Source organism: Protopterus annectens, chromosome 12.part0 (genome assembly GCF_019279795.1).
Source record: "Protopterus annectens isolate FY-2018-M chromosome 12.part0, PAN1.0, whole genome shotgun sequence".
In the NCBI taxonomy this organism is placed as follows: Eukaryota; Metazoa; Chordata; order Ceratodontiformes; family Protopteridae; genus Protopterus; species Protopterus annectens.
This window is the reverse complement of record NC_056746.1, coordinates 9940520-9964080: the sequence shown is the minus strand read 5'-3', so window position 1 is coordinate 9964080 and position 23561 is coordinate 9940520. Positions and strand designations below refer to the sequence as shown.

The 23561-nt window shown below is 37.9% G+C and overlaps 1 protein-coding gene across 1 annotated transcript in view; it reads left to right on the top strand.

Moving 5' to 3' along the window:
* The first annotated feature begins 737 nt into the window (after nucleotides 1-737).
* CLEC19A (C-type lectin domain containing 19A) overlaps nucleotides 738-23561 on the top strand; it is a 277550-nt gene continuing 254726 nt past the window's right edge. Inside the window, exon 1 of the mRNA XM_044089047.1 lies at nucleotides 738-961. Coding sequence (XP_043944982.1) covers nucleotides 871-961 — 91 coding nt within the window. The 5' untranslated portion in view covers nucleotides 738-870. The remainder of the gene's footprint in view (nucleotides 962-23561) is intronic.

The window sequence follows — 23561 nt, the reverse complement described above, 5'->3', positions numbered from 1 at the left end:
CTGTTACTTCAAAGCTTATAAGACAGTATAACATTTTGTCGTCTGTCTGAGACTAAGGACAGGAGCAGCCTTAGGTCAACTGGTGCCCTAGGCAAAAGAGCTTCATGGTGGCCCCACCACACCACCTGGTGCCCCCATACTGGTCTTCCTACAGCAAATACACATTGGAAAATTACCCCTACTACACTGGCGCCCTAGGCAGCTGCCTAGTTGGCCTATGCCTAAGGCTGCTATGTCTAAGGAATAAACCCGCCTGATCAAATGTGATGCAAAAAAGTTATCCTTAAAAGGGAACAAAGAAACCAAGGCAGTATGCATAGTATGTTTTGTGAAATATGTTTCACAGTGTTTCATTAGAAGCATTCTACTTAGGGAGCTTCTGACGTTATTAGTCTTTGAAACTCATTCTTAATGGGAAGTTATTTAAAAAAAAATCTGCATTATACGGCTTCCTAAAGAGCAATCCATTCAACACACATGCAGTCTGAGTATATGCAGTAACACTGAGGTTTATCAGAACCAAGCATAAAATATGTGCACAATGAGTATTACTTGCTAGTTGTGAGTCAAATGAATGAACACTTTTACTAAAGGTAAGCTATATGCAGTGCTGACTTTTCCAGCCCCTGTGTGACATCACACAAAGCTTGCCCTACCCCATCAGCCTAAAGCTGCTAGAATTTGAAACCTCCCCAATGAATAAATGCTACATATACTTCTGTAACCTGGGATCACGGTTTAGAAGTAAACGATCTGTCCTGAAGCAACCAGCTGTTCTAGGCTGCAGCCAGGAAAATAGCTTAGAAGCAAAGGATCTGTCCTGATACAGCCTGAGGTTCTAGGAACTAACTTAAAAAACTTCCTCCCAGTATGACGATCAGATGGGATTTGGCAGCAGTACTTCTCCTGAATATGTTCACATCAGAAGCCTTTCCACAAACTGATATAAAACTTAGCCAAGGTGAGCTCTTTTATTGTCAGAACCAATCTTTTTTCGCCCAGTTGTATGCAGTACCTGACAGTTTGTAGAGAAAGTATCTATCTTTTTTTCTGTAAGTTGCCCTAAAAAGGGACTTAATGCTTAGTATTAAGTGTTGCATCTTAGTACTTGGGGAGCTGGTATTCTTTACAGAAAAATGGAAATTTAGTATTAAGTGTACTACCGGTTCTTAGAAATCATTTTTTTTTTTCATTTTACATCTGTAATGATTAGTTTTGCCATATTTTTGGATACTGAAGCATTTGTTTTGACCATTTTAAGTATAATCAAGAATTTAAAAGGGTCTGTTAGATTTTTTTTATCATCCTGTTAGATTTCGTACATTACTTCTTGAATCTGTCCCATTGTTATGAGAATAACTGTAAATATTCTCTGCATACATGCATGTTTATGCTATGCAAACACATATGTTTAGTATTATATACATATTTATAGATATATAAAAATAAGCATAATGACTTTCTGAAGGTGCACACATATTGCATACGTACACCTTCAATCCAGTACTTTCCCCATACTTTGTGCATAATTATACCTCCTATTACCAGCAGACCTAAATGTTCTTGTACATTGTGACTGTGATGTAAAATCCTCCAGCCGTTCTCTTTGCTTTTATTAGCATTTTCTTCCAGTCCTCCTCGATTGTCAGATAACATGGCAACTTTGCAAGTTCCAAACAGCAACAGCAACAGATGTGTGCAGCTGAACTGCAGCTTTAAGTAGTTTCAGAGCAGCCTCGTTGCTAAGCGGTAATACATCAGATGGACTGATATGTTCCAAACGAATATACAGTAAGGGGCTATAAAATCTCATACAATAAAGAAACTTCAAAATATTCCATTAGGATTTCATTTTGCCAAAAAACAGTTTACTCTCCAGCTGATGCAAACAGAAAAAAATGTGTACGGTTCCTAAAATTATCAGGCTTATCAAACGGTAGTATGTATAAGCAGATAAACACATTTATATAGAGAGAGGAACAGACAACCAGCCAGGTGGGCATTTATGGATTGATGCTGTCTGGGCAGGGAGCCAAACTGAACAACAAGCAAACAAGATAGGTAACTAGATAAACAGATTAATGACACACAGCTAAACATATTAATAAAAACAAAAATAACTAAAGATAGACATATAAGGAGAGGAGCAGGCAGGCAGAGAGGTAGACAAACAAGTGGAGATATGCAGACAAGGAGACAGACTACTAGGAAAATTGGCAGACTCGGGGAAGAAAAAACAAGCAGAAAGATAACATAGAAAAACTAATAGATATGTTGGCAGGCACTCAGATAATACTATAAGGAAATGAGCAGACACATAGATAACCATGCAACATACAACAAAAGAGCGATAGAGAGAGGTCTAGTCATACTTTTCTCATTGCACCACACTGAATGTGCTTAGGTTGCCTTTTTTCAGCTGAGGAAACTTGCCAGATAATAGATGTTTCAAGATTAAATTAACAAAACTGAGGTTAGTCCTTTCTCTGCTGCAAAAGTCACTATACCTTGCACTTATCAGGACTTAAGTTTTGACAGTGATATAGTGTTATTGCTACAGTATTAAAGTATACGGTTTCTATGACTCAGACGTCAAGATTCCATAGTTACTATGCCAAGAGAATTTTGAGCAGCTTTGGGAAAAGTGCTGAGTTTGAATTTCTGTTAGAAAATGTTTTCATTCTGAAGCTACATAAAGGAGAATAAAGCATTTCTGTTTATCATATTGGAGGTCGTGAAAGTAGCCAGACTTAAAAAAAAAACAAACAAAAAAATATACCTCTCAACCTGCAGACACTGAAAATAGGAAAAAAGGCCCTTGAAAAGTAGGGACATCCAGCTAAAAATGTGGACATCTAATTAGTATAAAATTTGAATACTAAATGGCACATGGCTCTACCTGCTTCTAGAAAGAATGTGAGATGCTACTCAGAAACACGTGTTTAAGTAATGACAACAAAAATAATAGAAAAATACTGGCACATTATCAAAGATACAACATCAGATCTGTAGACTTAATGAACTGTACCTCAAACTTCTACCACACAAGGTCATCTGTGTCAGGAAAGGGAGATGTAACATCTGTGTCCTAGTTCTTTAAATTATTGTTGCCAGTAGTATGGTGGTCACGTAGTGTGGTTTTCTGGGTACCAGACAGCTTCAAAAATCAGATTTGATGACGGGAATCCAAAAATTGTGTGAAAGGGTATGTCAAGCCTAAAAATAGGGACATCCTATGCAGGGGTAAATCAGGCCTGAAAATAGAAACATTCTTTGAAAATAGGTACAGTTGAGAGGTCTGACTGACTGATTAGGATACCCCCAAATGCAAAAGCACAAAATGGTTAAATGATTGTAAAGAACTTATGTACAAACACGTTAGAAGCTTGGCAACATGGAATGATGCCATCCAAAGCCCGTTGGGACTACATTTAGTGCAAACCTAAGTGTTCAATACATTAAGCAGCCATTTTGTTAACTTCATTCTCTTGGCTTTTTAAGTCAGAATAATTATGACTCTCACTGAAAATGCACAGTAGTGGGGGTCCTACTAGCATATGTCTTCTGGTTATTGATAATATTTAAAGAAATCCTATACAGACATATTGTGGCCCACAGAAACTTTCATACTGATACTCTTGAGTAGTTATAAATAGCTTAGAATGGAAGCATGGTAGGTCATTTCATAGCAATCTAAATGAAACTACACATACAGGTGCATAACTGCTTACAAATTAATGATTCGCCAGCATATACCATCATGTAATAAGAACACAGTAGTTTCATCTGTACAAGTGCCTCTGCTTGGTAAGAAAGTCCCCTTTTACTGCAAGAACCCCCTTACCTATTATCATTCCAAGGTCACACAGCCTTGCTGGAAGGGGGAGATGTTTTCTTTGCTTACCAAGAGACTGACTGACCTTTGTGTGTGACCAAAACAAAAGGAGAGGGGATAGGGGTACAGTTGGCCTTGCCCCACAAAAACTATATGAACTGTTCTCTTCTGTAAAGTTATATAATATGCTTTCTAGAAAGTTGCATCAGTCAACACACTGTAAAAGTAATGCATGTTTACAGTTCATCATAGCCTGCCACTTTGTGTTGCAATTCACAGAACTCAGCTTACCATGTTGCAGAATTCAATTTTCTTAGCAAGGAAAACTCTGGCTTAAAAGATTCTGCTTTTTTATTGCAGACAAACACAAACATCTACTGCTTATGTTCCGCAACACAATGATGAACTTGTGAGTGACTATAGTGAGTTTAATTTTGGTGAACTGCTGTTGATCGCTTTGTTTTGTCATACTAACGCTGCTATAATTGTTTTAGTCGCTGTACTACCTTATCTTATATGGAATCTATACACCTCTTTAGACTGCATTTCTGATTGCTTTATGTTGTGGTTGACAATAATCTGTTTACCTTCCAATTTAATTTTTTTCAAAAACAAACACTAGATGAGTTTTATAATAATGTCCGGTCTGTTTTGAGTTTTTCTGTAAAAGTATTATTTCTTCTTCTTCTTCTATTCATACCCTTACACTTATTCAAGCTGTATAATATGAACCATTCCGTTCGATGTTACAAAACTTCGACTATGAATAAAAAAAAAAAAAAAAAAAAAAAAAAAGAAGGAAAAACAAAATAAAGTGTTGTAAGAAGAGGGGAAGCATCCTTGCACCCCACACCCCCCGCTACTTAAATATACCAACTCCGGGATCACACCTCATTCAACAGAACGGAAACCTCCCCTTACGGAGATTTCCGTGGAAATGCTTGGACTTGTACAGGTTTGAACTTATGGTCTTGACCATATAAGGTTCAAACTTGTACAAGTTCGACTATGTGATAGGAACCCATATTTATATATATATATATATATATATATATATATATATATATATATATATATATATATATATATATATATTTATATGGGTTATCATTAAAAGATCGAACGTGCAAAACATCGACAAACAGAACCAGGTCCACATCATCGATACATCAGTTCTTCGACACATCAAAACATCGATGTGCAACTCTTCAACACCCATTTCACCGACAGTGTATATAGCAACAACTCCTAAATGCTGATATGGATTAAACGGTTGACATACCCCAACAGACACACAATACGTGTACTAAATCATAACCACACAATGTAAATATGAAATCCCAACCAAAGTAAGTCCATCACACTTAATGCTGTTCACCAGAAAAGTCACCGCTTATCCAGAACACAAAAGTAAATATTCAGTTATAATAGACAAGTTAAACTGTAGTGCATTATAACAGCATGCACATGTAAGTTACATTTTAAATAGATGGGCAATGCTGAGAACAAAGTCCAACGGGATGTACTCTTCCCTATTAGAAAGTATTATTTGGAATCTATCATGTATCTCAATTAGTCTCCTTTTCTTTGGAGAAGAAGGTACTCCAGTAACCATTCAAACACGTAACTCAGCTATACGATCCTGCTCCCTACACAGAGCCCGCATGATTACATCTAAATCGGTCACTCTCGCACCTTCTAGACACTTCAATCGCTTGTGCCAGGCTTCTACCGAGTTTTGTGTCCGTGGTAAGAACAGTTCGTTTAACTCAGACACATTCCAAAATTTTATCGGGAATAGTGGGGGAAAGCACACAGTACCAGAATTACAGGTGCTAAACTTCCGCAGTCTACCATAGATGTAGTAGTCAGAGAAGTAATTAATTAAGTCTGTACCCTTTCTTTAAGCTTATTGAATGTGTCCAAAACCTGATCCTCAAGCAGGAATACCAATGCCACCAAGGATTTAATACATAGCTGAAATCGCATACTAGTGTACAGTGAACTCAAACTGACCTGCTGAACCTTTCGCCATACGTTCTGGCCAAAGTGAAACAAACAGCCCCTCAACTGCACATCATCAAAGTTTAAGCGAACACTTTTCAGAGCTGCGATCTCAAAATCACATAGTATGTATTTAACATTTCTCACAAAACCATTCTTGGCCAGTAGAGTAAATAACGCATTCCAAAGATAGTTGTAAACTACCTTACTATACAATCCTAGCTTTAATAGGCCGTGAATACTATACAGTTGTCTACAAGTAAGACCCCTATGGAAATATGTCCCATCCATCATCCAAATAGTAGCCTTACTGAGATCATACAAATTGTTTACAGTACTGAATGCATATACCACTGTATTTCCGCTACTATCAGCGATCCGTTTTGCAATGAATGTACCATATACAAAGAAGAGTACACCCCATTGGACTTTGTTCTCAGCATATTCCCTTCTCGAATCTTATGTACCCAAACTATGGCGCTCTGCCTTTATTCTCCCACTCCACAAAGGTGGCAAAACTTGTAACTTCTCTAACTTCCGCTCCATAGCTATCCTCTCTCCTATATCAAAAATCCTCGAAAAATGCATCCACCTGCAACTCATGCAATTCATAATCAAACACCAGCTGCTCTCTCCTACCCAACACGGTTTCCGCTCTGGACATAATACTAACATAGCCCTTCTCTCCTTCTTACACTCTGTCAATTCAGCTTGAGACTCTGGTAACTTAGTTTCATCTGTTCTCTTAGATCTATCCAAAGCTTTCGATACCATCTCCCACTCCCATCTACTAAACCACCTATCCAACCTTAACATCTCCCCAAAAACCCTATCCTGGTTCTCCAGCTACCTCTCTGACAGGTCCCAAGCCGTGAAATGGGGCCAAGCCTCCTCCAGCTTCCTTCCTACCCCCACAGGAGTTCCCCAAGGGTCCATACTTGGCCCACTGCTATTTAACATCTTCATTAATGGCTTCCACAAAGCTATTCCCAATACCAAAATTGTCCAATACGCAGATGACTCTACTTTGATCTGCTCTGCCCCCAGCCTTAAAGAACTCCAATCTCTAACTCAAACCGCCTTCACAACCACTGAAAATTGGATGCATCAAAATCACCTCTCACTTAATGCTAACAAAACTTCTAAAGATTCTTCTTTTCATCCACTCAAAATTCTCCACCACTGAAAAAAACTCATTTCAAATTTCTTGCCTTAACAACTCCAGCATTAACACCATTCCCTCCGCTAAGCTCCTAGGGGTCACAATCAATGAACACTTAAAATTCAACACCCATATACAACTTAACATCAAGAAAACCCATATAAAACTCGGCCTACTGTACAGAAATAGTCAATTCCTCTCCCCCTCTACCCGACGTACCTTAGCCACTACATATCTCCTCCCATTTCTTCTATATGGTGCCCCTCTGCTTACAAATCTATCTTCTACCTTAACCTCTAAACTGGAAGTATGCTACAATAAAATTTCCTAATTTGCCACTAAGGCAACTTCACACTCTCATCACTGCACATCCCTACAAACCCTAAATTGGCTTGAACTCCCAAATCAACTAGACTACTTCCAAATTGTCTCAGCCCACAAATTAATCTTTCAATCCACCCTCTGCCCCGCACTATCCAATATCCTCCAACCTTACACCCCCCCAGACCCCTTAGATCTTCTAACCAAAACCTCATCTCTATCCACAAACCCAAACGCCCAGCCGGTCAACTTTTACTCTCCTTTTCCCTTGCTAAAAAATGGAACGCCCTTCCCTCTGCCCTGAGGACCTGTGACAACCTGCACTCCTTCAAAAGTCATCTCCTCTCCTACCTGCATACTCATCGAAAATGTAACTGCACGCTTCACTCTATACCTGCCAAGCTCCCCTCTTCCTTCTCACCTAGCTAACCTTCATACCTTCCATATTTGTCTTATATTGCTAATGTAACTAACAATTTCTCCCATTCCTATACAATTTGCCTATCATTCTCCTGCACTGTTTCTATAATTATCCAATGTTTAATTTGTATGTAAATCAATTTATCTTTTTGTAATTGTGTGATTATTATGTCATGTAACATTGTATTATGGAGCTTTTCTCCCTGGGCCTCCACTGAAAATGGGCTTTTAGCCCAGTGGACCTCCCCGGTCACCAAACTGGAATAAATAAAATAAATATAAATAAATAAATTTTAGGTTGTACCTGCTGACATCTACATTCAATAAATTCAATTCCCTACTTCCAGGGGTGAGGTGATATTTGCGGCGTACTCTTGTGATACGTTGCAGAAGTGCTTTTCTCCATGGTACGTTGTGCACCATGTCTAAAGATGTTGATGCTAAACTGACCTCAAGTAAAACACATGGCATATCTCTGCTCAACTGTGCTCTAAGTTTAACATCACCACACATCCTGTATCTCTCTATCTCACTCGAGTCACCACTATGCTGATGTGGTGCGGATTTGAGTAGTTGGTCACCACTACTTACTGTTTTGGTTACCGCTCTACCTTTACAACGGGTGGTTAACTTCTCTTTGCAACATCAGTATCTCTTTTCATTTCTACTCTGTTCAAGGTAATACAAATAACCATCAAAGTGCAACATTGGTTTACCCTTTTGAGATGTTATTGCTTGAAATATGTCTCCTATTGTACCCGGACCAGGTAAATCCGTGTCAGACATTCTGTTTCTTTACATACAATCCTCCAAAGTAGTGTTGAATACTGCTAAGGAACACTACGGAGACACAGTATTTTCTCTCTCACAGCTCGAAAATTTCAAATTTAGGCATGCCTATGTGTGACAGTGCATGTCGACTATTTAAAGGCTGACTAATTACATTGTCGCAGAACAATTGTCGCAGAACTGACATGTCGATGATGTGGACATGGATTTCCATTTGTCGATGTTTTGCATGTTTGATCTTCTAACAGTAACCCATATATATATATATATATATATATATATATATATATATATATATATATATATATATATATGGGTCTACTTCACATAATAGAACATCCAAATGTTTGACTTTCATATGTCTGAGACCATATGATTGAACATTTGAATGTTCCACAATGTGAAAAAAAAAAAAAAAAAAAAAAAAAAACTAAATAGTGCTAACAGGAGGGCAAGCCCCCCTGCACCCCCCCATTTAAATATACCAACTCTAAGATCGCACTACATTGCGGTAAAGGGAAATCTTCCTGTTCTGCGTTCTATGGAGATCCCTATTCAGACCATTTGAACTTTTAAAAGCTCAATCATATGGTCTCAGCCATATGAAAGTCGAGCTTTTAAAAGTTCAACCATCTGATGGGGACCCGTATATATATATATATATATATATATATATATATATATGTATGTGTGTGTGTGTGTGTGTGTGTATATATGTCTATCTATGTGTGTATCGACTGACATACATCAGAAACTCACGCTGTTTCAGTGGGTACTAACACTTCAACTTAAATCCAAATCATCCAATATCAGAATAGCTTTCCAATAAAAATGCAATGCCACTGAGGAAATACTGTGATCCAGAAGATAAATTATACTGTAAACATTCACTGGCTCTCACTACAAATAGTAGGTAAACAGACCAAGACAGTACTACTTTGTGTGTCTGTTTCCCTCCTACAACATTAAACTCATGACAAATGCTTCAGAAATAATACAGCCAGTCCTTGTTATAACTAAACTGAAACAGAGATGAAAATATATCCCTTTTCATCAACATAGTCACAGATAACCCATCTTCTAAGTGCAAAACTGTCCTCCAGTGTAAGTATAACAGGGAAATAATAGACCTTTCAGGAGTGGGGAGGCTTCTTATCTGCCACATCTGGTCTCACAACACCTCCTGGTAGTCTGTTATTTCCTTGTAATACTTATCGTGTCAGTAATTATTCCTTATTTCATTTTCCTTTTCCTGATGTTGTTCCTCTCATCAGAACTCCATTTCTTTTACCCTTCAATCATGCATCAGTCGAGTTTGCTAGTTTTGGTCCTGCCATGTCTGCAGTTTTCATAGGCATTGTTTTAGTCACAGGCCTTGGTAAAATCCAGTTGAACCACATCTACAGCATGCCAGTCATAAAACATGATCAGATCAACTGGGAGTTCCTTCTGACTATGAATCCATGTTGATTGCCATCCTGGAAAATGATGTTCTGTAGGAAAGTTACCAGTCTTTCTCTCAAGGTTCTCTCCAGAACTTTCTCTGTCACTGCCATTATGCTAATAGGTATGTAGATCAATGCTTTTTCTTATATTCTGCCCCTTGTACAAGAGTACCATATCCAGTTTTCAGGCATTTCTGCACTGACTGGTGATCCTTTGAAGATATCTGTCAGATTTTTTCCCAGTACACAGACAGATTCTAGAGAACACTAGGATGAACTTGTCTGGTCTCTGTGCCTTATTCTTGATTAAGGTTGTCTGGTCTGTATAAAGTTCCTCTTTCACTACCCTGCTGCCTGTTCAGTGGTCCCTGTACAGTCTTGCTGCCTGTTCAGTGGTCCCTGTACAGTGCTCTACCTCCTACCATGCAGGACAGTCTTCCCTCCATTTCCTTTATGAATAATAAGGCAAAAAAGGATTCATTTAATACCTCTGACTTCTTCAATATACTGTAATCACCCTTCACTACTTGCTCACTCTAACTAGCTCTATCCCTCTGTTTCTTACTTATTTCTGTGATGTACCTGAAAAGGTGTTATTTTTCTTTTGCACTTGAATCTTTTGCTAAAACTGCGGTGGTGGTGCTGCGGTAGCACTGTCGCCTGACAGTAAGACGTTGTCCCGTTCGATTCTCAGTTAGAGCATCTTCTGTCTGGAGACATGCGTGAATGGGCGTACCTTTGTTGAAGATTGTGCGTCAGGGCTGGCAACTGGGCACGTAAAAATCTACTGCCAATCATTAGCAGATGGGAGTTCCGCTGTGGCGACCCCTAACCGGGAAAAGCCGAAAGACACAACAACAACAATAACAACTTGAATCTTTTGCTACCTTCTTCTCTTTTGCTGTTCTTCTCAACATCTTCATCTTTTCACCCTAATCTTCTATATCATGTAAGTAATATATTTTCCTAATTGTTAGCATCCCTTTCTATTTGGACATATTGGCATTATCTATTTCCACTTTCCTCAAATCTTCCATTCAGAACTCCATTCCTGACATATTCCCATAAACTGTTTCTTTCTTCCATTTATCTCCAGATCACCAACTCATCTTTTTTTTTTTTCATAATATTCTATATCATTATCTCTGTATTTGTATTCTTACCCTACCTCCCAACTCTTACCTACTTAGTGTTGAAAATGTTGTTGGCTAAATTAATATAAATGTCTTCCTTTTCCCTTCTTATTTTCCTCCATTGTCTCCCATTTTCTTCCATTGATGAATCAGGGACTGATTATTTTTCTCAGTCCAATGCCCTGCTCTTTCTCCTAATTTAACTGCCATGGTACTTGTCCTAGGTTCTGATCTTACCTGGTTCTTCATTGCCCTAAGTTCTGACCTTACCTAGCTCCTCATTGCCCTAGGTTCTGACCTTACCTGGATCCTCATTGCCCTAGGTTCTTACCTTACCTAGATCCACATTGGTCTGGGTTCTGGCCTTATCGGGTTCCTCATTGCCCTAGGTTCTGACCTTACCTGTTTCCTCTTTGCACTAGATTCAGACCTTACCTCTTCCTCGTTCCTTTCATGACATGGTGTTCCCAGTTCTGTCTGAGCTGTCAACTGACACTTTCTTTATGTAAATTGCACCTCTATATCCCCTCGCTTCTTTTCATTTTTGAACAGCCTATATCCTGCACTAATATACCACATTACCTCTTGTTACATTTCCATGTTTCAACAGTAACAATGTCAAGCCTCGCTCTCTCATTTATATTTCCATCTTCCCTATCTACCTTTACAGACTTTTGGCAATGGATAGTAATACTGCCTGACCCTGCCTCATGACACCCTTGTTTGCATGTTTCTTTCTTATGCCTAGTGTTTAACTATTTTATTTCACAACTTCTGCTCCTGTAATACCCACCCCTTCTCTGTGGATTAAAGTTACAATTTTTTCTTTATATTTTTATTCAAGTTTAAACAAACAAATAATCTGTAACATTTAACTTAGAAATAAAAAAAATATTAAATAAAAAAACAACAAAATCAACTATGTACAAGAGTGCCTACTGAGCAATAAAAAATCTGAAAATGTCAATAGATAACAATTATTATATAAATATAAACAGTTATTTATTTAGCAATTCTTTAAATTTCATCCATGTGTTGTAAGAAGTGATTCTGATAAATCTTGTTTTGATGGTGATAAGTTCCAGCTGACAAGTTTTGGTTGCAATGTTTAAGAATTCCTTAAAAGAGGAAGTAGTTTCATTTTTCCAATTCTTGGTTATAACTTTCCTTGCAATTGATAAGATGGTCCAAAAATGGGTATTTTAATTCTTTGACACAATCAGGTATTAGGATATTAAATAGAATTAGTGATTTGGTTAAAGTAAATTTATCATTATAAAATCTGTAAAAAGATTAATTTTATCCCAAAATGGCTTAAGTACAATACAGTCAAAAACATATGTTGCCAATCTGCTTTAACCTCTAATTTACATCTCCAACAAACTATCTTTTTTTTTTGTACATTAGTTCAGTTCTGTGTGGTGTAAAAAATGATCTATGAATGAATTTGCAAGAAAATTATCTCCATTTAAAAAGGTGGATGTCTGTTTTGATGATGATAGAATTGTTTTTTTTAATTTCTTCATTTGGAAAATTATTATTAATAAGTTTAAAATAGTCACTATAGCTTTCGTTATAATATTTTGTTTCGTTTTTATCCACTTTATATAATTTGGATAAAACACCATTCTGAAGTATGTTCTGCAACATCAAAAAAGTTAAAAGTTCAATTAATTTAGGGCAGAATTTCTTACCACTGGTTGCATTTAGTTTTATATTCAACACATTGTTTACAATTTTGAACATTCAAACACATAGCCTTGCCTAAATCATATTTATTTATTATATAATCAACAGAATGTGGTTTTTCATTAAGCATTAACTGAAATCAAAATACCAGGTTCTCTTTAAAGGCAATCATTGCTGATGACTTTAAAGTGGAAATATTATTCTAAGTATAAGCAGTTTGGGTAAAATGCACCTTGCCCCAGACATGTAGCTGCAGTCTGTGCCAGGTCTCCCTCCTTCCTCCAACCAGGTGTTACCCTCCTTTGAACTGTTTATTCCAATTTTATTCAATTATAGATATGCAGCTCCCAGGCCTAGTGATATTACTATAGATTATCTCTCATCAATGGCCAACACTGTTTAAACTGGCATTTTTTGTCTATGTCCATAACCTATACAGTGCATCAATATGCTGAGAATTTATGCAGTGTATACCCCTTGACAGTGATCTATGCTGTGCATGTCAAAAGAAGTACACAATGTCTTGTTTAAATAACTAGACAAAGCATACTTTCCTTAATAACCTTTTTCACTGCAGGACCATGTTACGATGTACACAGTTCTCCTCATTACTAATCTTTCCGTCATCAATAACTTGTGCAGTGCGTAACTTGACAATGAACAACACAATGCATAATTGCCTATACTAGTAACTTCTGCAATAATATCACTGCCATATTAGTTTTGTTAATGATAAAACTTTCACTGGAGCCAAGAATTATACTTGACTCACAGCAAGAGGTTCTCCCATTCGATTCTCTGCTTGGGTTGGGAGTGCCTTCTGTGTGGAGTCTGCATGTCCTCCCCATGGTCGAGTGGGCATTTGAAAGACATGCGTTGAATGGGCGTGCCTTCGTTGAAGGTTGGGCATTGGGCTGGCAACTCGACACCATAAAAAATAACTGCCAATCATTAGCGGACTGGATTTCCGCTGTGGCGACCCCTAACCAGGAAAAGCTGAAAGACAAACAACTTTTCACAAACTCGGCGCACTTCTGGGCTGATTTAGGTTGATAATATAATTGTTAGATCTCTCTCAATTAATCATTTTTGTTTTCATTACCATTATAACTTTTGTACCTGTCCTGAAAAGTTTGGGGATAGGAAAAGCAAGTCTGGTGAGGAAAATTATTTTAAACTCACAGAAGTTTGTCTCTTATTAAGGTATTTCAGCAATGAAGTTATCTTGAAGTTACTAGTAGCAAATTAATTATTCTTCTCTGTAGAGATGGTACATTAAAGTGATAGGAGTTAGTCATTCAGCAAAATGTTGTTTTTTTCCTTGGTGTCTTCTTTAATGTGTGCTGTTCTGTTCATGTTGAGAATCTGTCTAAATAATGTGTATTCCATTTCCTTAATGGGGAAATTATACAATACAGCACACTGGTATGATTAAAGGGTTCCTATCATATTTTTGAAGGTTTAAAACTTCGAATCACTAAAGGTTGACCTTTAATGATCGCAGTTTTAAAACCTCGAATCATATAATGGAGATCGCCATAGAGTGCCAAAAGAGAAGATTTCCCTTTACTGCACTGTAAAGCAATCTCAGAATTGGTATGTTTAAGTAGCGGGGGTGTGGGGGGTGCAGGGGGGCTTGCCCCCCCAGCATAGAACTTTTTTTTTTTTGTTTTGAGCTTAAAATGTTTTTTTTTTTTGACATTCGAAGTATTAAAAGTTCGATCATTGAAGTTCGAAGTTTAGTGATTCAAACTGTTAATACTTCAATATTATGATATAGACCCTGATTCATCATCATCTTCTTTCGGCTGTTCCCATTAGGGGTCGCCACAGCAGATCATCTGTTTCCATTTCTTCCTGTCCTCTGCATCTTGCTTTGTCACACCAACCACCTGTATGTCCTCTCTCACCACATCCATAAACCTTATCTTAGGCCTTCCTCTTTTCCTGTTACCTGGTAGCTTCATCCTTAGCATCTTTTTCCCAATATACTCAGCATCCCTCCTCAGCACATGTCCAAACCAATGTAATCTTGCCTCTTTGGCTTTGTCTCCAAACCTTCCAACCTGGGCTGACCCTCTAATATACTTATTCCTAATCCTGTCCACCCTCGTCACACCCAGTGCAAATCTTAACTTCTTTAACTCTGCCACATCCAGCTCTAACTCCTGCCTTTTTGCCAGTGCCACTGTCTCCAACCCATATAACATTGCTGGTCTCACTACCCTCTTACTGGTACTCGTCTGTCACAATTCACTCCTGACACTATTCTCCACCCAATCCATCCTGCCTGTACTCTCTTCTTCACCTCTCTTCCATACTCACCATTACTCTGAACTATTGATCCCATGTATTTAAACTCATCCACCTTCACCACCTCTACTCCTTGCATACTCACCATTCCTCTATCCTCCGTCTCATTCACACACATATATTCTGTCTTAGTCCTGCTGACCTTCATTCCTCTTCTCTCTAGAGCATATCTCCATCTCTCCAGGGTCTCTTCTACCTGTTCCCTACTCTCACTATGGATCACAATGTCATCTGCAAACATCATAGTCCATGGAGACTCCTGTCTGATCTCGTCTGTCAACCTGTCCATCACCATTGCAGATAAGAAAGGGCTCAGAGCTGATCCTTGATGTGGTCCCACCTCCACCTTAAACGCATCCTTCACTCCCACCGCAGACCTCACCGCTGTCACACTACCCTTGTACATACCCTGTACCACTCTTACACAGACTTCCCAACCGTTCCGAATTACTCGGTTTTTACCAAGTTTTGGGGTCCAAATGAAGGGGTGCCACGATTCCCGAGTGGCACCCCTTCATTTCCGATTTTTCTTTGCATTTTTGAAATTTTCGCGCTGTCGGAGCTGACGTCATCACGTGCACAATGACGTCAGCTCCGCCAGGCTACCAGCCAGTCGGAATTGAGCTCAAGGAGCTCACATCATCATTTCCGGCTGGCTGAAACGGCGGGAATTCGGGCAGTTACAGAGCTGGGATTTATGGCGGCAAGGAACATTTCCGGCTGGCTGAGCAGTTAGAGCCAGGATTAATGGGCCGACGACGAACAGTAGAAGAGCAGTTCACCAGGAGTAATGGCAGCAAAGTTCGCCGGCTGGGACAGCAAGGAAGCTGAGGGGATTAATGGAGGAGTAATGGCAGCAAAGTTCGCCGGCCAGGAACGAGATTAATGGCGGCAAGGAAGCTGAGGGGATTAATGCAGAGTAATGGCGGCAAGGAAGCTGCAGGGATTAATGGCAGCAAACTAAGCTGGCGGGCTGAAGAGCTTGGATTCAGGCAGGTAAGGAACAGGGTGTGTGTTTGGATTCAGGCAGGTAAGGAACAGGGTGTGTGTTTGGATTCAGGCAGGTAAGGAACAGGGTGTGTGTTTGGATTCAGGCAGGTAAGGAACAGGGTGTGTGTGTGTGTGTGTGTGTGTGTGTGTGTGTGTGTGTGTGTGTGTGTGTGTGTGTGTGTGTGTGTGTGTGTGTGTGTGTGTGTGTGTGTGTGTGTGTGTGTGTGTGTGTGTGTGTGTGTGTGTGTGTGTGTTTGTGTACACATAGTTTCACTAGAAAGTTTTGAAACCTCATCAAAGTGTTCTGTCACTATGTTTTGGGTTGAGGTACTTATATTAATACATATCTGTTTATAGAGCCTTAGGCAGAATAAGCCTAAACTCATAGCATCAGTCACTCATGAAGTTCACCATCCTGTCTTGGTTTTGAAATCATCAGCTATTTTCAGATGTAGGCACCTTTCATTTGTTTATTTTTTGTCTCCTGAAATTTACTGATGGTACTAGCCATTCTACTTCTTTTTCCTTTAATATTAAATGGGGTTACTGTTGTCAAACCTTAACACACTCTTTGGTTTTCAGCCTCTCTGGGCTTATATATTACTAACAGGTCTACCCTGAGCATTTTCCATGAGAGTGAACAGAGACTGGCTCATGTAATCTGACAGAATATTCTGACATCCCTTTTAAATTTTCTGCAGTGTCATTTGTTATAGTTGCTATGCTATACACCAGATCCGGAATATATACATTATAAAACTGAAGTACTGTTTCTTTACTTTTAACATTTCCTCAGGTTCATCTTGCTTTAGATTTCATATCTGTGCAATGTGTATTAGAATTATATAATTAGTATTTAATTTATACTCAAACGTTTTTACCAGTCCATAGGCTAAAGCTGGTGCTCTTACAAAATAAACATACTATATATTGTGTCTGTCTATATATAAAATTTTACTTTTATTGGTGTTATATTATAACATAGAATCCAGTACCATTGATTCTTTTAATTAATGTAGTGTTACCTGTGATTTTCTTCCCATTCATCCTATCTACAGTATTTGTTCTTTTTGTGTTATCCACACAACTTACAGTTAATGTGCAGAGCTGTGTACTGCATAATGTGATACCCAGAAAAGACCCATCTGTGACACTAGAAAAATGGTAGCCAGTACGAGTATGCAATTTTACATTATAACTTAGTTTTTAATCAATTTCCATAACTGATTATACTGTATACCTTACACAGAAGTATAGTGTGATGTAGGTGTGTGTGGTATTCAGGCTCAAACCCTGTACCTTTAGTACAGGGTAAAAAGAGCCTACTATCCCTAGCCACCACCATTTCTGAGTGAGTTGAGAGCTTTTTTCTCTAACAGTTGAAAGTTATGTTCTGAGCTTTGTCCAGATTTTTTTTTTTTTGTACTAAGAGTTCAGAGAGCTATGATGAGAAGTAAGAACAGTTTTTTGTGAGCTAAGAGTTTAGAGCTATGAGAAGAAGTGTGCACACAATTTGTATTCCCCTATTATTGTTTTTGTGCTAACAGTTCAGAGATATGGTGAGAGAGAAGTGAGAACTGAATTTGTATTCCCCCATTATTGTGTTGAGGTTAAGAGCTACGTTGAGAAGTGAGAAATGAATTCACTAAATGATGGCTATTAAGTTTCAGTCTTCCTATTTTTCAGGCAGCTGCTGATTTGGGATAGTGGTATGTTCTATGTTGTTCTGAATGTAGTGCATAGAGTCCTGGGTTCAAAACCTGCCAGTGAAATGCATGATGGTAGCAGAGCATTTTATTCTAGCAACTTTACAAAATTATACAAGCAATGTTTAAAATGTGTCCCTGGTTTTTGACCTTTTGTCCCCCCCCCTGCAAAAAAAAATGAAATTGAAAATAAGTGCGAGACGCTGTGCAAGATGCCTATGGCTTACACTACTGTCATTCTATTTATAGTGTGGGTGTGGAAGTAGACTTTTATGATGGAAAAGTTCTGAATTGGGCAGTTTTGTCATTATTGGTTCATGTGTTTTGTTTCATTGCCTACAGTACAGATTACTGGTAAAATGTTCAAACAATAAATAAATGCGCTCTAACATGTGTGTTGTATTATACAAGGAATATAATTTAATAAAGTCAGGAAGGTGTATAAAGAAAAGAACACATGTATGGTTCTTGTTTTGTGTGCAAGGGGCCAATGATTTGAAAACAGCCCAAAGGTAATCTTTATCCACCACTGGCCGGATGCATTTTCTTTGGATGTGGTGTGTGTGGGTTTCAATGCTGTTTCAATGAATGTGAGTTTCAAAGGCAAAGTTTAATGTCAAGCCTATTTTCATTGTGAGACAGTATTGCTTTGTTTACCAGATGATGTCTTTTATTGTTTCTGCATTGTTGTGCTGTAAAATGTAAAAATAAAATTCAAATCATTGTAGAAGTAAAGCAGTATGCATACATTAGTAGTGTTTATGGTAAATGTGGCAAAATAGCCAGGTAACAGGACACTGGAATGGCTGCAGGGGGACTCTGGTGCCATGTTTTGGTTGTCTGTTCTTCAATTTGCATTCGGAAGATGGTATTCCACAATTCCATTGGAGTGGGTGGGTTACATAATTATGTATGCAAATTAGATGGTAATCAGCATACAGATTTGTACCTATTTTTCATGGGCCTTGTCCAGATTTTTGATGTTTCCAGGTTGAGAGGTATGCTCTTACATACTTCTCTGACACTCCTGATTTCCTCATACAATACCACAATTCCTCTCTAGGCACCCTGTCATATGCTTTCTCTAAGTCTACAAAACACATTAAAGAGTAGAATTGTAGATTTTGTAATGTGATGACAATTTACAAGGGAGTAGTCAAACTGAATGAAACAATTTACAAATCATTTTTTTGTATAAATCTGTATTTGTCAAAAAAGGTTGCTGCAAAGGGAAGTTTCTCACTAGTTTGCAGCAACCTGAGAGGTGTAATAGCAATTGCAACAAAGGGGGCTTTGCCGTTATAAAAGGAATGCCATCTGTTCATTTAATCTTCCTTTGATAAATAAGAAGGATCATGATGTACATTCCAGGAATTAAGAAACATAATTTGGAATATGTAAATGAGAGGAAAAGACTGAAAAGGACAGGACAGTTGTTTATCAAAAAATAGCTGTAAGACTTTAGACACATAACAAAACAAAATCCGTTGCTGTTTTTCTTACAAATTTTTCTAGTATAATAAACACACGTTTTGAACAGCAAGCTGCTGTCACCAAGGTGGTGATTACAAACATTGTTACAAATACTGTTTGTATATATACTTTCATATGGTCCTTGAGATACCAAACATTTGCACTGAGGAAGTACCACCTGAAGCTTGTAGAAACTAAAACGCAAAGAATCAGTGGATTTTGTCCTTGATCTACAAATGCCCAATTCCCAGCTAGTATACAATTCTTTTTAAATATTTCCTTTTGCTGAAAGTACTGAAGACACTTGTGTGAGTAGCCAAGTGCCACTTATGCACTTAGTTTGAAACTCCAGCTTCTTAATCCTTGAACCCACTCTTACTTTTACTTGGGGGATGAAGAGCTGCTGTTCTTCTAAAGTATTTTCGCCAGGAATCTACAGTTTTCTTATCATGATGAATGACATTTGCAGTAACCTTTCACTGCCGTGCAGTATGCTCCCTGCCCCCTAGACAATGATGGATATGCCAGTTCTTGACAAGTCTATTAATCAAATTGTCTTTTAGATGACATAATGACATGAAAGACTGGCAATGTCATAGCTTATAACCTGCTGCTTTAGAAACAGAGGCATACTGTTCATATGCCAAAAAACCCAACAAAGTTTACAGCACAAATCTGCACTGCCAGCTCATGAGCATGTGTATTTTGCCAGACATTATTTTGGTTTCCCTATAGGACAAATATAACATGCAGAACTCTTGAGCCTTTTTTAAATCTGGATTTTGTGCAGTTTCGTCAGCCCTTGTTACAAGATGCAAACTGTTGTACATTTGCCAGGAAATATATTTCATATTTAACAGTCAATTTATTCAGATTTGATGAGAGTTATATGTACACTAGACACACTTCTGCGGGAATGACCCTTACATTTTAAAGAAAGTAATGATGTTCATTTATTTCATATTTGTTAACCAGGTAAGTGGATTGTGCCACAGACCCTCTCTAGCCTGACGAAGGCCAGGGCAAAGGTAAATACTTTGTATCTATATCTATATCCATCTCTCTATCTATCTGTATTTATATGTGTGTGTGCATGTGTGTGTGTGTGTGTGTGTGTGTGTGCATTTGTGTGTGTGTGTGTGTGTGTGTGTGTGTGTGTGTGTGTGTGTGTGTGTGTGTGTGTGTGTGTGTGTACATTTGTGCATTTGTGTGTGTGTGTGTGTTTGTGTGTGTGTGTGTGTGTGTGTGTGTGTGTGTGTGTGTGTGTGTGTGTGTGTGTGTGTGTGTGTGTGTGTGTGTGTGTGTGTGTGCATTTGTACATTTGTGAATATGTGTGTGTGTGTGTGTGTGTGTGTGTGTGTGTGTGTGTGTGTGTGTGTGTGTGTGTGTGTGTGTGTGTGTGTGTGTGTGTATGTGTGCATGTATGTATATGTGCATCTGTGTTGCCTGTGCAAAGCAAATTAATCAGCGTATTTCTGGATAACAGCAAAAAGGAAACTGAAGTAACCAGAAAAAGGCAAGAACATGCAGATTTCAGACAGTAAGCAGAAGTCAAGGCTGAACTCAGGACAGCAGAGCTGTGGGAAAGAATCTTTTCCATTGAGCTACTGTGCTGTTCTTGTCCTAGTGTTACAGAGGACAGGACATGCACCTGTTTTTTCAGGTTTGATTTATACCACAAGTGCAAAGGATGCAGACAGTATTAACAGCATTAAATGTTGGGATGGAGCTCTTCTTTCTCACATAACTGTTTGGGATTTTATGTATCATGTAACTACCCCAAAATGGAGGTCCGGTGTACAGCATTATTAGGCATGACAATAATAAGGCACACATTAAACATATATGTGCGATATTTATGTGAAAACACATACATGCCCCTGTCCTTGACCTCTATGAGTGTGCTGGAAAATTACAGGTTGGGCATATTAAATAAATGTTCATCCTTCCACCAGTGCTGAATGACACTGCTGACCCAAGTCTTCTACTGACATCCATGTAACCTGAAAGTAGGCATTGATAAAGGAGACTTACAGTCTGCAAACAACCAGCTTTTATACTTTCACAGATGCTTACCACTTAAATGAGTCTTATTGATAAATGCATATCAGCTTGAAATGTATCAGGCATAATCTAACTCAACACCTAATGGATCAAGTTTTCCTAACTTTTGAAAAAAGGCATGAAGCAGAAGGTGTTCATCTTTATGCCTCACTCCTTTTTTGCAGCACCATCTGTCTGCAATGAGTAAAATCACCTCAATTAAATGTACCTCTTAAACCATATACATATGTAAAGTATTTGTGCCACACACCACCATATATGGATGTTTGCACACACTTCTATGTTCACACTGTTTGCAGTAAGCTATGATTAGTCATTTCATAAGTCACAAAGTATAGAGAACATGTCCAGGCACATATATTTAGGTTTACATGAGAAGGATTACATAGTTTCATACTGAAATTACTAGCAGTAATTAAACTTTATTTAGCATTTTAATACTATATGGCATACCAGTGGAGAAATAAATATAAGTGATGGGATGTTCATTCGTGAGTAACTCTAGGAATGTACCATAACTCTAGATCTACTATCATTTACAAACAGCAGTAGCAAAGTGACAAGTTTTGCTGTTTATAATGCTGTACTTATTAACATTTGGTGAGATAATGTTATGAGATATAAACATTAAGCAAACCTTAGGAGTATTATCATACACATTTATTTTATTTTATTTTATTTTATTTATTTTACATTTGTTGACCGGGCTAGTCCAACTGGATATATGTCCATTTTCAGTGGAGGCCCGGGGAGAAAAGCTCCAAGGTCATAGTTAGATTAACAAAAACATTGATGTTGTTACACAAGATAATATACTGGTTAATACATATACAATTATAAACCTATAACAAGTGAGTACAATTAAATACACTGATGCTTACAGACCAAATAAGAGAAAACAAGAATTATTAAATGATTTCACGAGGTACAGATTTGAACAGCCAGACAAGGAGGGCTAAAATAGAGTGTTCTTTGGTTTTTGGGTTAGGCGGAGGCTGAGAGAAGCCTAGGTACGACTGGGACAATAGCTTATTAGTCTGGACTGGAGCAAGGGCATAACCATTTGGATTTCAAGTATGCTCTAAGATGTAATTTAAATTGGTGCTGAGAGGGCATAAGTCTTAGGTTGTTTGGTAGGGCGTAAAAAACACATAAAAAAAAAGATTTGGAAGCACTTCAATACACAAAATGGTTTTGGTATATCTGTTACCTTATTGTTCATCATTGTTAAAAAGAAATCATCCACAGGCTATTCTGACTGTGGCACCCTTACCTGAGCACATAAGCACAGGGTTGTTATAATAGTGAACTCATGCATGGCTATAAAAGATGAATTTGTGTGTGTGTGTGTGTGTGTGTGTGTGTGTGTGTGTGTGTGTGTGTGTGTGTGTGTGTGTGTGTGTAGTGCTCAGTGATAAAATGGCATCAAACTGTATATATGGTTTCTGTCCATGTTTTTACAAAGTGTACTATAAGCAAAAGAAGAATTCCTAAACTATTAAAAAAATTAATTGGTAAATTACTTGGTTTGAAACAAAGACCATAAACCAGTCTTGAAGTTTTATTGTCTGGATATACAGAAGTAATGTAATTTTTTTTTCTAAACAGTGTTGCTTCAGATAAGCACATAGCAAAATTCACGTCTCAGTGTTACTGGTGAATCTGTGTTACTTGGTAACCATGTTTCTCTAATAAAAAACTAAAGGTAAAACCTATGAACAGACTAGGCAATGTTAAATGGTCATTTTTAGCCTAAACAGTTGACAGTTGCTGAAGGATTCTATTTTAATTACTGAATTCAAAAAGGCCAATGAGACTGTGATGCAATATGGCACTGAACTGAAACTTCATAGTGCATTGTGAACTGTTGCATATTCAGTTGAATCATTAAGACACAGATTCACCAGTGGTATTTGTAGTGGATCTTGCTAGGCAAAACCATTTTATGAATCAAAATTAACACTTTCCAAGTCATTCAAGATTGTTTTAAGTATAGAGACAAACTGATGTGCAACAGCTAAAAAACATGAAGTTAATGCAGTATATATAGTAAAAATGCATGCAAATCCTGACAGATTAAAAAATGGTGTTTGTGTAACAATTAAGCAATTTCCTACAAGTCATAATTGTAAAAAAGATAACTGTCACAACTGTGAAAAAGTAGGACACAAAATTAATGTAACAATAAAGTACAGCTACAAATGAGAGTAAACATAG